At 40.9% G+C, this 18,288-nt stretch overlaps 1 protein-coding gene across 1 annotated transcript in view; it reads right to left on the bottom strand.

The window, feature by feature from the left end:
- The window catches only part of LOC116480858 (RUN and FYVE domain-containing protein 2-like), a 120,013-nt gene that overhangs the window by 80,786 nt on the left and 20,939 nt on the right, over positions 1-18,288 (bottom strand). The window contains 2 exon segments of the mRNA XM_058437021.1: positions 1,400-1,505; positions 1,880-2,044. Coding sequence (XP_058293004.1) covers positions 1,400-1,505; positions 1,880-2,044 — 271 coding nt within the window.

Below are 18,288 nucleotides of genomic sequence, written 5' to 3'. Positions count from 1 at the left end.
GTTAGTTACAAATCTCCTTCTAAGCATTTATAGAATGATATTCAGAATATTCTAGCCATTCCACATCTTTAATACAGCAATGGCTTTCTTGTACTCTGAAAATTTTTCTCATGACCAGGAAAATTTTTCTTGGTGGTATGGAGATATTAACAGAGTGCACTCTAAGAAAATCTTAACATACATGATGAAACAAAAACTATGCACAGGCCTAGCTGTTATGTGCAGGGAAGGGCAGGCAGGCTGATGTTCATAAGCAATTAGGAATGCAAGAAGCAATATTTGTTCCAAAAGTTCACATGATCCTTCTCAACTCCAGCAGAAATATTAATTAATTAAAAACAACTCCCTCACCTAGGTATACTGAAGTGGGATTAACAATATTTAAATGAATAATAACATGAATTATTTCACATGCAAACCTTCATGTGTGATACTCATCCTTGGATACAATAATTGAGTCTGAAATCCAAAGGCTTGGCTTTAACTCATCTGTGGAATACTTGTGGGAAAGAGAGTTTCTGGGGTCCCAGATGAGTTGCTCTCCCCTGTGTAAGACACCCATGGGGAGCCATGGGCAGCCTCTGAGGAGAAAAGTCTCCTTATTGCCTTCATGTCTTTATGCTGCGAGAGCATAAACACTCAGCGGCATTCCACAGGTTGCTCAGGGAGATAACACTCCCTTGAAGCAGTCGAGTATAATCAAACATCTAGGCTCTTCCTGAAACCTGCTCCCACCCGTTTCAGTCCCAATAAGTTAAAGATCTTAAGTAGTTTACACACACACCTTTGCTCAAGGAAATTCACAGAAACTGCCACTGCTATACATCTTATTGAATGACTCACGAGTTCTCCACTGATTAATCCTTTTCCTCATCCCTTCCTACCCCTCCCATCTGCCCTAAGAACAAAGATCATGTAAACCAATAAATTGGGTGGAGCCCGAGAGCTCTGGGAGGTGAGCAAGCCTTCGATGCTCTGGTCCCCTGGATCCACCTTTTAAATGCTTATTCTGTCTCTAATTCCTTTGTCTCCACTGGACTCAGGGTACCCGCCGCGTGGTGTGGGGCTGGTTTCCCCAACATTACTAAATCTACACCTTTTCACCTTAAGATAATAATGCTATGACATTGATTTTTTGGCACATGGGTAGTTTTGCTCACCTCTAAACCCAATAAAACTCCCATTCTTACCTAGAGACAGACCCAGTGACCCAGAAAGTCAGATTTCATGTGGCCAGTGAAAAAGTGCAACTTAAATTTGAGAATAACCAAAATTCTTAAAACTGAGCATGCTGTGCTTCTATAGAAAACCAATATGAGAAAAAAAATGTATAAATAAAATACAGAGAAAAGGACCAGGAGAATTTGTGTTCTGTAGGTATTGGGATGAAGCTCCCTACCTCTTTCCATTGCTCTTCCACACCACTGCTTTTCCCAGGACTGGAGACTTGGTTTCCAGCACTTTGCACCTCCTCCAGTAATGTCTTTTTTGCAGATGTGCTTGGCCTTGTATTATGAGGAAAAAACAAAAGAACATGGTGCAAGAATTTGACACAGCTGAAAAGAGAGGTTACTCCCATCTTGGGCCGTACCCAAATGCCCTTTGATAGAGGCTGAGTCTTGAGAAGTGGTGTAGCATGTACAGTCAACATGTATGATGTGTACTCCATCTCCATAGGCTAGAGGCATCCTAAGTGCTACAGACCAGACCTGGACAATAAATGTCAAGAGTCACCACCACCCCAAAAAGAACTAGAAGTCTGTAGATCTCTGAGGAGCCCGGTCATTTAAATACAGGATGGGGTTCACAGAGACTCAAGGTCTGCCTCAAGCTTTTCTTGGTAGGATCTGAAAACCCAGAAGATGCTTTAAATCCTCACCCTAGTGAACAGATGCAGGTTCCCTGGTCCTTGGCCTGACTGCAGTCAGAGAGCCCAGGAGTTAGCTGGTTTTCTCCCTCCATTTTTGGTGTGAAAAGAGCCACTGCCACAGCAGCCATGGACTTAGGATGCTGGAGTGCATGGTCTGGATGCAAAACCTTTGCCCTGAAATGTGGCATCAACACAAATACAGAGTCCAGATTTTTCATCTTCCTCTGGTGATGACTCACCATTAGTGTCCACATATGTAGGCTCTTATGAAATAACCCTCAGCCAGGACAGCTCACTCTTCTGGAACTGCAGGAAGTGTTCCTATACCTTTTTTTCCAATTAAACTGATTAATACCTTACAATGTTCAAATATTTGGCTAATCTCAGCGTTTTTCTAATTTGGAGACTGAACAAAGCTAAAATTGAGCTACTATTGAAAACAATCTAGAAGAAGAAAAGACATTTAATAAGATATAGGTTATATAGGAGGAAAAAACTGTAAGGAGAATAGGCTCCTGAATTAGCAATACCTCAGGGTAAAAACTTTTGAACTGGCTTAATTAATTTCAACATAAACACATGTGAGAATCCTGCTGGGTACCAGAACTCAAAGATAGAATGAGAACAGAAACTGAGCACATTTGCCCCAAAATAAGAAGTGTCAGGAGAACATTCTGAAGATATGGGCCATTTCTGTAGAATCACATTCTACCACCACCCAGCCTCCACCTTCAATAAAAGAAAGCATGTTAAGATAATATGAGTCATCTCCTGATGCTTTGAGTTAATCCATCATGGAGTATTAGCACTGAGACACTGTATATGTTCCTGGCATCCTTTCCCCCAAAGTAAACAAGAGAAAGCCACACAGGCTTTAACACATTATACCTTAATTCCATCAACAGTATCCTGAGACTCAGGATAGATAAAAATACTTCAGGTCAAAGCAGAGCCTGTGGAATTTTAATTTAAACAACAGATGAGAAAATGTCTTTTGTTGGAAAAGAGACAGGCAAAAAGGATGTTAAAATATACCCTGCTTATTATGAATTATTTGGGAACTCAAACATTACCTTTTATCTTATGGACCAGACTGACAAGGCCACTGAGTGTGTGCCCCACCTGCTGTGAGCCATCAGCCTGCATAGGTACCAGGAGAAATAGGAAGGCTGGGCACTTATAATCTATAGCTTAGGCCAAGAACAAAGAGAATCCAACCCACTGTGGAAAATGCATGTTTCCTCTCATTCAAAACAAGGCCTCAGAGGGCAATGTTCTGAGCATCTCTATGCTCCCAGGCATTGTGCATGGTCTCAGTCGATGAAATTGCATCCATATACTAGAGTTACTCAGCAATTTGTTAATATTTCCACTAGGATAGCCCCTGTGAGCTAGCCTGGAAACTTTGCTGCTATTGGAGAACAATGCATTGCAATGCTGGGAATGATTCATCTTCTCTTTCTGCATGTAGCACTTGAATAGAAGGGGTGCTGGTAATTTAAAACAGTGTTCTCAAGCACTTTTTATCTCATAAGGCCTGAATTAGGAAAAAAAGATTCTGAAATATTCCCTGTCTGAAATCTACAAGTGAGTGTCCTAAAATTAATATTTACAGGTTATAAAGTGAGTTGTTAAGCATTAGCCACTGGCACGTCACTTAAGTCTCATCAGCAGCCAGGATTTTGTGTGTTCTGCATCACAACTTTGACAAAGTAAGCCCCATTATCTGTAAATAGCTTATCCCCCAGTAGTCCAGGCTTCATCTAACCCCACATCAAGAGGACAGATGACCATAGAAGGGACAAAGTGGGGTTGCGGCCACTGACACATGAGTATGAGACTTGTGACTCTTCAGTCTACCTAAGGGTGTCTCCAGGTTCTTAGAGACATTTAAAATAAATAGGTTGATTTAGGATCTTACTTCCCATCTTTTTGTTTTGGAAATTTTTTTCCTGGACCTTTTTTGCATGCAAGTATAGCCAGTCAAAGTTTTTAATTCTAAACATGGATGAAAATGTAAATATAATGTGCTTCAAAATAAATTAGTTTAGTTAGAAAGTTAAAAAAAAATCAAGGCCTATTTGTAAACAAATAGCTCATTATCTCTTATTTCCATTTAACTGCCTATCTGGGATTATAATAAGAAAATAAAGGCCAGGTGTGGTTGCTCATGCCTGTAATCCCAGCACTTTGGGAGGCTGAGATTGGGGGGGGATCACTTTAAGTCAGGATTTCGAGACCAGCCTGACCAAGATGGTGAAACCCGATCTCTACTAAAAAATACAAAAATCAACCAGGTATGATGGTGCATGCCCGTAATCTCAGTTACTTGGGAGGCTGAGGCAGGAGAATCGCTGGAATCTGGGAGGCAGAGGTTGCAGTGAGCCAAGATCACGCCACTGTACTGCAGCCTGGTAAGAGAGAGACTGTGTCTCAAAAAACAAACAAAAAAGAAACAAAAACAAACAAAAAAGAAAATAAAGTCATTCTAGAATTGGGACTGTATTGTTTGAACAAAGGCACATTACAAGACATACAGTTAGATAAATGAAAATGAGTTTCTCTGTATTCAGTGGTCTTGAGCTTATATTATTTTTATAAAGCAATACTAACAAATTTCTCCTAAATGAGAACTGGTACATGGCAGCTTACTTAAGAATGCTGTCATAGGCAATCATTTTCTGTGAACATAAGCTAAGGGATTCTAAAACAGTTCTGGGTAATTTAAACTTCATACTTCTAAGACAAATATTCATTAGCTAGGTATCACATATACTCAATCAATTATTTTAATAAAAGATAGGTTTTGTTCCTCATGAAAATTTTGGTTAAAAGGACAGTAGTGTAGGCATTTTATGGAGTTCCAAATCTGACTTAAATAGTATAACAATAATGGATATGCATCCAGAAAGTTGACAGACTCCAAGAAAAAAAGTGACTGAATTACCTCATTCTGATTCTCTTTACTTATCTTAACAGCCGAGGTCCTGAAATTCAAGTGAGAAACTGGGCGAAAAAGAAAAAAAAGAGGAGAAGGTGCAGAAATATGGAGCAACTCAGTTTCTTAAGTGCTCACAGAAATATATTTGAAAAGGTAGGCCTGCCTTGCACTGGAATTTAAAAGCTATTTCCAAAGAGAATGATGGCCATGAAAATTTAAAACAAAACAAAACATCCTTAAGATTGACTGAAGGCAGCATATCGCAGTGGCTCACTCCTGTAATCCCAGTAGTTTGGGAGGCTGAGGTGGGCAGATCATGAGGTCAGGAGTTTGAGACCAGTCTGGCCAACATAGTGAAACCCTGTCTCTACTAAAAATACAAAAAATTAGCCAAGTGTGGTGTTGTATGCTTGTAATCCCAGCTACTCAGGAGGCTGAGGCAGGAGAACTGCGTGAACCCGGGAGTCAGAGGTTGCAGTCAGCTGAGATCAGGCCATTGCACTCCAGCCCAAACAACAGTGTGAAACTTTGTCTCAAAAAAAAAAAAAACAAAAAACAAAAAACAAAAAAAAACTGACCAAAGACAATATGAAAGAACAGCAGCATCACCTTGGAAGCTCCCTAACATTACTGTGTGTTGCCATCACAAAATAAGACCTTCAGCTTCTCCTCATTTCCCTCTCACTTCTGTAAACCTATTCTGGGAACTTCAAGGGGCATCGTAGCATATTGTGCCTCAGTAAATATTTGACAACATATATCCAATGATGGGTGGTTGGGGACAATCAGGATTAATATTTTTGTTTAGTGTATGGGAAGAAAAAAACAACATATTTTCTAAAACTGCAAATTTAGAAAGATAAATCACAGTGAAGCACTGTAGCCTTCTCAGAGGAAAGCAACTCACAATATGCCTTTTCTCCTTGGAAGAAGCCTCTGAATTTACTTGCCTCAACAAATATTTTTGGTTTGGAGTATAACGTGAGACATAACATGGGCCTCATGATCAAAGAGAAAATGCCCAAATAAACTCACCAAATTCTTGTTTTTGAGGAGAGGGGTGAGTATAGTTTAGATATTAAATAGATATTACAAATTGGGCATACATGTACTTTGGGCAAATACTCCAGGTGACAGCCAATATATACTATCTTTCCCGCTCCCCTCAACAAAACAAGACAAAAATGCCTTTCAGAAAAGTGCCTCTGGACTTCAGTAGGGGTCTTTCTGGCTCAGCCCAGAAATGAGATGCTGTGGCCTCCTGGAAATAGCTGAGTTCTGGGGCTGTGATGCCAGGTGGTGGGCAGCAGCTTGTTCCTGTGGGCAACACTATTCTGTATTTATCTAAAACTAACTTATCTTTGCAAAACTGAACAAATTCAGTAAGGGAATATGTTGTGTCACAATTGGGCATATCAGTTGAAAAAGCAAATAACAGAACTAATATTTTCATACAGTATATCCATTAGATTAAGAAAACAGCTTTTCTGGCTATAGTCTTTTTATTTCCAAAGGATTATGACTCTGCTATTTTCAGAACATGGTTTTACCAAAGAAAATGGAAGTAGTGGTAAATCAAAACATTTAAGAAATTGATTTTTTTATGAACAGTTAAAAAACGTAATGGCAGAAAAAAAACAAAATATGGCTGTAATATTCTTTCTCCCCTCCCTCTTTGCATTAGCTATCATTGGCTGTCAAGATAATGCCATAATGAAGACTGTCCCAAAAGACATCCTTGACTGTCAGGCAAGAAAAACTCTCAATGAGTGTGGGAGAAATGGTGAGATAAAAATGAAATCTGATGTCTTTTCCTAGAAGGTTTGAATTAAAATCTCAATTGTTAACATCAGGAACCCAAAGTAATTGTGTTTGCCTAAAGTAAAGCTGAGCTCAGAATCTCAATTTCCTTTTTTTTTAAGACGGAGTCTGGCTCAGCTGCCCAGGCTGGAATGTGAAATGCAGTGGCACGATCTCAGCTCACTGCAACCACCGTCTCTGGGGTTCAAGTGATTCTCCCGTCTCAGCCTCCCAAGTAGCTGGGATTACAGGTACCCATTATCATGCCCAGCTAATTTTTGTATTTTAGTAGAGATGGGGTTTCACCATGTTGGCCAGGCTGGTCTTGAACTCCTGACCTCAGGTGATCCACCCATCTCAGCATCCCAAAGTGCTAGGATTACAGGCGTGAGCCACCACACCCAGCCCAGTCTCAATTTTCAAGAAGTTGCCACCTATTTGCAGGAGAAATTGGGACCACCCTAAACAACAATCAGTATTATGTTTCATAAGCAGCCCCTCCTTTTGCACATGGATAAAATTAAAATTTACATAATCTTGGAAATCAGTCCCTGCAGTTACATTGTACACAAGATATCTTGGAAGTAATACATTTTAGAACATAAAAGAAAAAACTGAGTAGTATTTTCTATTTTACCTACATAATAATGCCACCTTTGTGATTGATTTTCTCACAGACCTGTAAGTTACCTCTCTATAAGAATTTATTGTAAATATATCTATTTTGGGATGTTTGCAAAAATGAAGAATACTTCACTCTTCAAATTTGAAATGCCTTACCTATACACAGTTTTTCTCTAAGCATGGGATGTGAAGCTGGGCCATATTTGTGATCTTTGTGATCACATAGCACTCAGTTTGAGGTATAAACAGAGATAAATTTTGAGTCATACTTTCTCAACTTGATAGAATGGGTGTGTACTTAGAAACTCTGCCTATAAGGCAGCATCCCTATTGACCTCACAGGTTCTCTCAAAGCTCCTTTTTGTCTATATATTTTCTTATCATAACATATCCTTTCTTTTCTTTTTCTACTTTTTAAGATACAGGGTCTTGCTCTCTTGCCCAGGCTGGACTGCAGTGACAGGTTACTGTAGCCTCAAACTCCAAGGTTCAAGTGATCCTCTTACTTCAGTTTCCCAAGTAGCTGATACTACAGGTATGCACCACCATGCCCAGTTAATTTTTAAATTTTTCTATTGCTGTCTATATTTTCATATCAAGATAAAGCACAAGTTTAGATTTATCTTTTTTTTTTAATAATCTTTTACTGGGAGGTGGCAAGAGACCCATTTCTTCAGAATTCCTGTATGGCTCATATTCTGTGTCAGGGGTTGTGGGAAAGACAATTCCAGGGATAGATGAGCCCTGCACTCATCTCTTCAACTTATGCTCTCCATGCCACATCTTCAATCAAACAGACAGTAGAAACCAGAAATAATCCCAACCAGAAGTGTGCACAGCTCAGGATCACAGTTGCTTGCAAGAAACAGAAGTCACATGTTTGAGTATTCTTTTAAAAATGGCGCAATGCAATTTCATCAAGGCATGCATTTCACTACACCAAAGCAGCAAGTACTATTAAATTTAATGAGAGGTAACCTATGCACTGGCAGGAAGTTCAAGGGGACAGAAGGGGCTTGCTCCACTCTGGAGCCCTATCTCCTCTCACCTCCATCCTTCTAGTTTGACATGTGATCTTGTCTCTCTCTTACAAAGTGCTTCCAGGCCCTTTTGATTAGGATGCTGTCCTAAATCCTTCCTAAAGAGAGCTTTTGGAGCCACCAACACTGCTTCACTGTGGAATAAACTTTTTCTTATTAAGATTCTTCATTCATTCATAATCATCTCCTTTTTCCTCACTGCTCATTCATTTATGGAGATAGAACCCATATCATAGCTACTTGGTCAAGGCATGGTGATACTCCCCACTTAGGAGAGGAAGATGACTAGGTTATAGCTCTTGCCTTCAGGAAATTAAAAACTTTGTGGTGTAATTTACATTACACAGTGGAATATGGCATATATCATGAAAAAATCCTATGCGGTTTCTGAGAGGACTTCTTAAAGATGAAAAAGTGAGGAATGTACCTGGAAAGATGAATAGGATTGCAGCAGATAGAGACAGGTAGAAGGAGAGAGATTCCAAGTGGAAGGATAAAGGAGAGGGAAGAGCAGCAAACAGTGCAGCTTCCAAGAAGATTTTCTGGTTTCTGGCACTGGTCATAGATAGCTTGGGAGGAAACAGGCAGAGAGAGTTTTGGAGAAACAGAGCTGCAAGGCCAAGTTAGATGTTAGGTGAGTTGAAAAAAGAACTTAGGGCAAAAGCAGAGGGAGGGAGGTATTTACTCTGAACAGAGATGACAGGGTGGGGAGGACAGATTGGTTTAAGCAAAGGCCAGGAGCATGAAGCAAGCTAGGAATTGGGAGGCTGGCCTAGAAGCATGGGCCACCTGGGAAAGGGACAAAAGTTAAAGTATGACAAACCCTTTGTGTTCACCAAATTTCTTTTCTGGAGTCCTTAACCATCTGCTCTTACTGGAACAGAAGTTATACCAGAACTCACTGCAAAGTGGAGTGAGGCTTACAGAGGGAAAACAGCAGAGGGCCTAATGCAAGATTAACCTTCTCAGGGACCCCAGCAGGGACTGGGAGTGCTATGAATCAGGGAGGCTTGGAGCAGCTCACGTTACAGTATAATGACAACAGGACTCACCTGGCTCAGGCCTGGCATCCAATCATCAGCCCACTCTGGTTTCCATCCTTTGCTCCAGCTGAATGGCCAGTACTGCAGCCATTGTTGTTCCCTTTGCCCTTCAGGGTGTCTTTGCCCAGCATCTGTCCCTGCAGCACCCCCACCCCCTCACTCTAATTCTGAGCACTCAAACTGCCCATCAGTCCAAGCCTTCTCCTAATCACACCCCTCCTACCTCTGAGCCCCTTCACAGAGCCCTGTTCGTGGTGCTTGGCATTTTATGACAACTAAACCAAAAAGCAGTGAGGTTTGAAAAAAAAGAGCCAAACGTCAATCCTGGCAGGGGAGGATTTGCTCTTTGTCTTAAAAAACCAAGAGTACCAGCTTTTGATGGAAAAATTTCAAACCTCAAACAGCGAGTACATTTTGCCCAATCAATTACATCTCTCAGAATTCATCCTAAGGAAAAAAGAAAATGTGTAAAGATCAAGTACAAGAATATTCATGAGAGTGCTATACTATCACATAAACTAGAAATAGATGTCCCAGAAGACCACCTATAATATACTGTGGCACTTACATACAATGAACTTCTATGCAGCAATTAAAGTAATATAGAATTATAATACAGAGATGTCATATTCTATGGCTATTGCATAACATGGGATCTATGACAACATCTCATAGGGGACCTATGAAAGGAAAGGGAAGCACAATTGACCCAAGCCTCAAAATTAAACTTGAGGTGTTATCCCCAGATGAGGTAGGTGCACCCACAAGTTATATATATAATCTTACACATCTTTATTATGTCACACCTGTGTTATGGGACACATCAATATATACCATAATTTTCATAGTCCTGTTTTGGTATTTCCTCACCTTAGCAAAAACATTCTGGAACTTCAAAAACAGAGGGCATCCAAGCCCTGATGGACTTGAGAGTACCTACCTTTAAGTACACACTTATATATTCAAAACAAATACATGGAACAGTATGTGGGAGCAAGTATCTGGGTGGCAGGACTGTATTGTCATATCTCTTTGTCTGTCTCTAGTTTCTGTTTCTTCTCCATAATACTAAAATTCAACTTTTCCTCCTCAACCAAGGAAACTACAAGAAAGGAGTTGGATTTGCCTGCTCCTTCTGCCTCCTATTGTCATGCTTCTGAGGTAAACAGCATCTCTGGAGTCCAACCAGGACCTTGGATTTTGCTCATGCTAGAAATGCCCAGGGTGGTGCTTGGTCCACGGAAGGTGAACTTGTTCAAGCTGTACTTCTGATGACACATGTGGGATAATTAACAAGGTATATTTATTTTAAAAAGTACTATTGATTTTACAACACTAAGGTATTATTTAAAATAGATTATGACTCATATGTATCCCATAAATATGTAAAATGTCATGTATCAATAAAAATAGATTTAACTTAGAACTGTAGTTGCTGAAAAAAAAAGAACTTTGAACTCTCCTGTTGAAAATACAAAGCCCCTCCCAAATGAACAGAGGTTATATGGAGATCTGGAAGTACTGCTGTGTTGCTGGTCTTCAAAATTAAGATCTATAAATATAACACACATTTTAACTAATTTTAAAGGTATGTCTCAGAAAGTTTCCTACTGCCCTGATTTTTACAGATGAATTGAGATCTGGAATCCTAAAATCATTCTAAGGCAATCTACTGACCTCTTAGGTGTTATATGCCTAGGAACCCACTGCAGTAAATTACAGGAAAGTGAGGCTCAGGAGGGTGAAATTCTTGATACATTAGGACACAAGCTGGTGAGAGCTGAAGACAGAATTAGAGGCTTGTCTATTGTAAGGCCATTGAGCTGTGCAGCACCTCTCTGGGGTTAAATTACAAAGAATATTAATGAAAGACACTCATGAACCTGGGGATCAGGATTAGAGAATGCATTAGCTTCAGCCATGCTACTAATCATACACACCACAGAGCCCCAGGACCAGCAATTTATAAATGTGGTGACAGACTACAAAAATTTTCCTTCCTTCTTTCTTCCCTTCCTTCCTTCCTTTTCTTTTTTTTTTTTTTTCTGGAGTAAACAGCATGACATAAGATCTGTTTGTGTTCCCCCATTTTACAAAAGAAAATTTAAGTCTGCAACTTCCCCCAGGCATCTGCAGCAGAGAGTGGATCTGTCAACATGCAAAGCTGCTGATCTGCCCCTGCATGCTGCTCCTTGCCCTAAGCGTGAGGAGGATGAACTGCCCTCTTTTCACCTGCACCTCCCTGGATGGAACAGAGCATCTCCATAATACTTTATGCAGAAGTATCACTTCTATTTAACACCAGAAACCCCAGGCACCAACTTTAAATTTTAAATAAAGGAAAATGTGGACCACTTGCAATGTTACAAAACAAAAAGAAACACGGGAGGCAAATATTCCAATCCATTCTCCACTCTCAGCATTAACACAACAAAATAAAACAAAACCTGCAACGACAATCAGATTTGTAAAAATACTTGTAGTTAGAATCCCCACCTTATCTTCTCAACAATTTGGCTTTCCAAAATCACTGGTTTTCATGACTGTGCATGTCAAAAGTTAAATCCCATTCTCTTGGTACTGTGAGCTGTTTTAGAAATGGTGGGAATGTAAGTTCTGAACATACCTGCTAAAGGTGGCTGTGCAACGCTGACAGTTAGTAACTGTGTACCCTTCAAAGAGCTTGGCTGAGTTGCAGTTGTGCTGAGCTCAACCATGATCTGCTGGGAATGTACATTCTCAGTGCAGGAGAAATGAAATTTGTTCTAACTCTGCAATGCAGCAGAAAAAAAATGGCTAGGCATGATGAATTATGCCTGAAATTCCAGCAATTTAGGAGGCTGAGGCAGAAGGACGGTTTGAGACCATTCTAGGAAATAGAATGGTCTATTTCAGACCAGTCTAGGAAACATAGTGAGACTTCTGTCTCCACAAAAAGTAAAATTAGCTGGTTATGGTGGTGCACCTATAAGTCCCAGCAACTGGGAGGCTGAGGAGGGAGGATGAGCGCTTGTGCCCAAGAGACTGAGGCTGCACTAAGCTATGATTGTGCCACTGCACTCCAGCCTGGATGACAAAGTGACACCCTGTCCGGAAAAATAAATTACCATGGGCAGATAAAGTGCTTAGTGAGGCCGCACTAATTTGCCACAGAAGGGAGGAAGCAAATTCGAGGCTGAAATCTAGTTCTTCATTTCCTAAAATCATTCATGCCCACTCTCTCCTGGCATGAAGTGCTGATAACCTGGTTTCAATTTTAAGCTTAAATTTACAGCAAACAGTGCAAGCATCTCAGTTTAATGCCTTGGAACCTCCTCTAAGGATGATTCTACTAGCACTCATTTCAGAAGTGAATGCAAAATAATTTTTACATAAACAACCAAGTAATCCCACAGCACCTGCATACCTATTATAACTCAAAAACTACCCTGCACACCTGAGCATGATGTTTAAATACCAAGCCACTGGTATGTCTGGAACACCTGCACAAAGGAGACGTAAACCCACAGCTTCTAGCACAAACATGTGCCAACTTAGCTTTCTTGTCACCTGCAACTAATGGTGGGTGAGATTGAGTAATCCTGTGAAAATATCATTCCTACAAATTCAGAGTCACTAAAAACAAAAGATATAACAAACACACTCTTGTTGACAGTAGGCCTTATCAATGTTATTTGTCACTAAGGCACAAAGGAGTTTCATCAATGGACCTTGCTTTTTTGAAACCAGGAAAGTTAGTGGCGGTTTATTGACAGAATGACAGAACAAGGGTTTCTCAAAATCATCCCCATATGCTCTTAACGAGCATATTTACCCTCCAGGAAAATGAGGCAATGCTTTCTGGGGGTTATAATTTAAATACACTAAAATGCACAAATCTTACACATTTAGTTTTTAGCATTTTAGCAACTGTCTACACCTGTGTAACTACCATGCAAAACAAGATACAGGACATTTTTATTATTTCAGAAAGTTCTCCTGTGCCCTTTTCAGTCAATCTCCACACTCGATAGGCAATTACTGCCCTGACTGCTGTCACCATAGCTAAGTTTTGACTGTTCTCAAACTTCACGTAAATGGAATGACAAAGCATGAGTTATGTCGAATCTGGCTTCAACATAATGTCTCTGAGATGAATTCATGTTGTTACACATACCTGTAACACATTCATTTTATTTTTGGAATAGTATTCCATTGTATGAATATATCACAATTTCTTTATCCAATCTCGTTTGTGAATGTTTGGATTATTTCCAGTTTAGACCTATTATTGATAATAAGGCTGCTATGGACAAGTTTCTACAAGTCTTTTTTGTGGACATATGTTTCCATTTTTTTTCACGTAAACAAGTGGAAGTGGGATTGCCATGTTATTTGGGAAGATTATGTTTAGCTTTATAAGAAACAGCCAAAGAGTTCTCCAAAGTGGCTGTCAGGACAAAGTAAATGCACATGCATTCTAGTTGCTCCAGGTCCTTGCCAGCATTTGGTATGGCATCTTTCTGATATGAGCCACTCTAGCGGCTTGTGGGGAAATGGGGTTGTGCATGAGATGGGACTACTCTGATGAACTTCCCCAGCACCAGTGAGCTACTTAAGACTGAACGTACATAAGAGGGGTTGCTCTCCACTGACTCAGGACAGACCGAGGTTACAAGCTTCAGAAAGAAGGCTGATCTGGAGGCAGTGAGTTACCTCAACCGATTGTTCACAGTCAATTACAGATTCAATTCCTCCTTCTATTCTTTCCCTACTTCTCAATACTGTACTTAACTAGTCTTTAAACACTTTTTTTTACTTAAAAAAAGAAGCTCCAGAAAGGAAACTCTGAAGCAAAATAAGGACTCCCTCTCCCTCCAGAACATAAAGAATGAGGTGTTTTGTTTGAGTTGGTGACAACATTTAAACTCTTGTTTATCCCCTAGGAGGTAAGATATTTTCCAATTTTCCCAAACAGGGTGTTATGAGGTGAAGTTCTGTGAGAGAAAGGTGAGGCCCTTAAATCTGTCAAATTATTAACTGATTTTTCTTCTACAGGTGGTGATTTTTTGAATTTCCTATCTTTCTCTTTAGCACCCAATTTTAGAGACCAAATGGTTGGTCTAATCAAATAGTTATTTTGTGTTATCCAGAATGACCCCTGAATTCCACTGTCCAGTAACTTCCTGAAGCTTTTATCTCGATGTAAAAACAGGGCAGTTTCCACATCATTCTCCAAAGGGTGTGATTTGAGAAACTGAGGCAGGAAAACAGCATATTGCTGCTGAAACATGCGAGTCCATTCCAAGGTTAGAATAGAACAGGTTTAAAACTGGTACTGTGTGGTTTAAAGATAAGCAGCCTGCACTGTCTTTTATTTTCAGAAACAACATAAATAAAACAATTACTGAACACAATGTGCAATCTCTGTCTTCTGTGTTTGAGGGTCAATTGTCTAACAGGAGCCACAGGAAGAGCTTCAGAGGCACCCAGATGCCAAGCCTCAATTCCCACTGTGACTCTCCTCTGGCAGAGGTGAGACTTCAGCTTCCAGAAACTATGCTGGGGGCCTCTGTGTCTGTGGCATATTGTTTATATTGTGTGTTTACAGGCAATTTTAACAATCACTGTTTCTGGATTGCAACCCTCCTGAGGCACTGCGCTGACACAGCAAAGTTATTCCCCTCACTGAAGAGAAAAATGAGAGGCCTAAACTCCACAAAAGCCCTGATAATATGGAATATTAGCATCAATGTCAGAGCACAGTATTTAGGACAGATACTGATAAAGACAGGACAGATGACCACCTCACCTTGTCACCACCTGAGGAGCCCTTAAAAGATGGGTTTCCTCCCCATGATTATGGCCTGTTGGCCTCTCCAGGACTGGGTTAAGGTACAGCTAAGGCTGTTCTCTTGGCCCTGCAGAGCCAAGCCCTGGAATGGATAAATACCATTTCATTTCATTCATTCACTGCTGCGTGTGGTGCCTGAATACATGCCCTGTGGCATCATCTGTGAGTTACCCACACTTCCCACAGCAGATGCATAGGGAGGAGGTACTTTACTCACCCTTCCTCTGACAGAAAAGGATGAAGTCAAGGGCCTGGTAGAGGCACCACTAAGAAAGGGCATCTAAAAGGACCAAAGAGAGTGACCAGCAAGCTTTTTTTTGCAAGGCTGAGGAGCTGACAGCTTCCATGAAAGGCTGGACCACACAGTGGTGAAACGCATCATCTGGGTTACCTCATGTTGCCATAAAACACACCACAGACTTGGTGACTTAAACCACAGATATTTATCTTCTCACAATCCTGGAGGCTGGAAGTCTGCAATCAGGGTGCCGGCATGGTCAGGTTCTGGTGAAGGCCTCCTTCCTTCTCACTGTGTGCTCTTTCTTGTGCATGGAGAGAGAGAGCATGAGCAAGCCCTCTACTGTCCCTCTTAGAAGGGTGCTAATCCCATAATAAGGCCTCCACCCTCCTGACCTCGGCTAACCCTAGTTATCTACTCAAGGCCCTAATCTCAATACCATCACATTGGTGGTTAGGGATGTAACATTGGGATATGGGGCAAGACACAAACATTCAATCCAAAGCAAGCATGTCCACACTGTTGGGACTCCAATCCCACTTTTGTCATTGAGTCATTATTTAACCACTGTACCTCAGTTTTATCCTCTTTAAAATGAGGAAAATATACCTTGTAGGGTTACTGTGAGACTTAAATGAATTACTAAATGTAAAAAACTTTAAAGATTCTTGGCACATGGTAAGTGCCATACATATTACCCATAACTAACTGATTTTGTACAGTATTTACTATAACCACAATTCTTATTCAAACATCCTGGACGTAGCTAACAGTGACACATGATGATTTCTTTTGAGAAGAAACTGAGTCCCAAAGAGTGCAACTTTCTCCCACTGTCAGAAGGCCTACACACCACTCTTCTCACAGAGGTGGAAGGACTGAGCTGTGCTATGGAACTCTCAGATTACATCGGGAACAGATTGCTGATTGGTGACAGATAGCAAGTGTTAATAGTGATGTTGGTGCTGAGACAAAGCTGACATCTCTTCATCATGCTCCAATACAAGCGTCATTCCCTTGTGCCCAATGCCCATTGGCTGCCTTCTATTTTAATTAATTGATGAGGGTAAACTTTCTCTTACAATGCGGTGGCAAGTCCTGCTTCTTATCTTTACAGAACTTCACTCAGGACACACTCAGATGTTGCTCGTTGATCATGAAGGATGTTCACCAGCAATTTAGTGCCCAAATAGACAAGAGAAAGGGGGTGATGATCGCTCATGAAAAGTGTTGTTCACATAGCTGCACATCAAACTGCTGAACTGGGTGCCTGCCAGAGTCAGGGCCCCAGGAAGAAGGGGGTGATTTTCAGCCTAAGTTGTGCTCCAGAGCCTCAGCTGCTTCTGCAGGGCTGGGGAGGGAATGAGGCCACCTCCATTACACAGAGTGGAACTGCCCAGGCCATTTGCTTATTTTATCCTTATCACTGAGAAAAGAAATTTCAGAGCTGGAAGTCCTGGAAGTCCTGGAGACCATCCTGGCACTCGGTCTTTTCTGTAGCCTCCCAGATGGCAGGAATCATAAGCTGGAGACATCTAGTTATTGTTGCTGCTGTTGATAAAGACTCCTCCCACCCCAACAGTGGGACTCACAGGTGCTAAAGACAAGTGGTCACCCACAGGGCTTAATGGCAGTGACCCTGGGAAGGACAGGGTCCCTAGCCTCTACTTTTCTACATGGAATTAATGAAAATGTAGAGAATAGAAGACATAGAATGTATATACACACAAACATATCCTGAATAAGAGCTATTTTATCTCACCGAAAAGTTCTTATCAATCACTTATAGGGGCATTCAGAACATCCTTTGAAAGGCCAGTATGACCTGAAGATTCATGGATCCTAAATTAGAGTACTGCCTGTGGGTAGCTGCATTAAACCAAATGATCAAGAATATCAAGATACATCTTCCTGGATCTCCAATCTCACTTAAAGATTTGGAGAACATATGATTTTATATTAAAACCAATAACATTTTCAGAATACATTTGAATAATTTCTTTTTACCTAAAAACAGAGCCTTTAAATAAGTATCATTTTTGAGATGCACTGCCATAGGATACATACTGAGGTGTCTTCTCTTTCTCTTACCCTATTAGAGGCATTTCTGGGCAAGTTTGAGGAGCATGGAATTAACAGTCATCAATGCATTGCTGGGTTTGAAAATGATTTATATCAATCAGCAGAAGACCTCCACCGGTGATGTCAGCAGGATCTGAGGATACTCAGGTGGACATGGAACACTTTGAATCCCTCAACTTGAACGACGTTATGACTGTGCTCATAGCCAGGCTTCCCTTGCTTGTGGTCATTGCTGTGGATCAAGGTTGTTTTGCCTTCCATGCAGTGGATTTGCTGAGGTGCTTCTCAATCTGTATCTCAGAATTGAGATGTATGAGAAAGATTCTCAGGAGGGGAGAGATATCCTCTTGGGGACATGACCACTGGCTTCCTTGGCCTCACTGAGCAGCAGTGAATATGGACCAGGGGAGGAGAGTGGCAGGACTCACAGGGATGGTCTCAGCAGTGGAGGATGGTGGCAAAGAGTGAGGACTTAAGATTCAGATGAACCTTGCCTGGAACTGTGCCTCTGTGCCTTAGACCACAACACTTAAGAGGTTAATTAACCTCTCTGTGCCTCACTTCCTCACTCTGTAAAACCAAGATAGCAGTAGAACCTAACTCACAGGGCTGCCCTGCCTAGCATAGTTACCTGTGCTCCTACTTCCACACATTCCATTTCACCAGAAGCCCAAGAAGCTATGGAACAAAAACTTCAAAACTAAGCTATGCTCCTTCCTTCCTCAAATTCTACTTCTCCACCCACAAATATGTGTACAGTGCCTTGCACTGATCTTAAAACAGCTCTGGCTGTAAAATCACTTCACTGGAGTCAATG

Source organism: Hylobates moloch, unplaced genomic scaffold, assembly GCF_009828535.3.
Source record: "Hylobates moloch isolate HMO894 unplaced genomic scaffold, HMol_V3 SCAFFOLD_3, whole genome shotgun sequence".
Lineage (NCBI taxonomy): Eukaryota > Metazoa > Chordata > Mammalia > Primates > Hylobatidae > Hylobates > Hylobates moloch.
The sequence above is the reverse complement of the archived record's forward strand: the minus strand, read 5'-3'. Positions and strand labels throughout refer to the sequence as shown.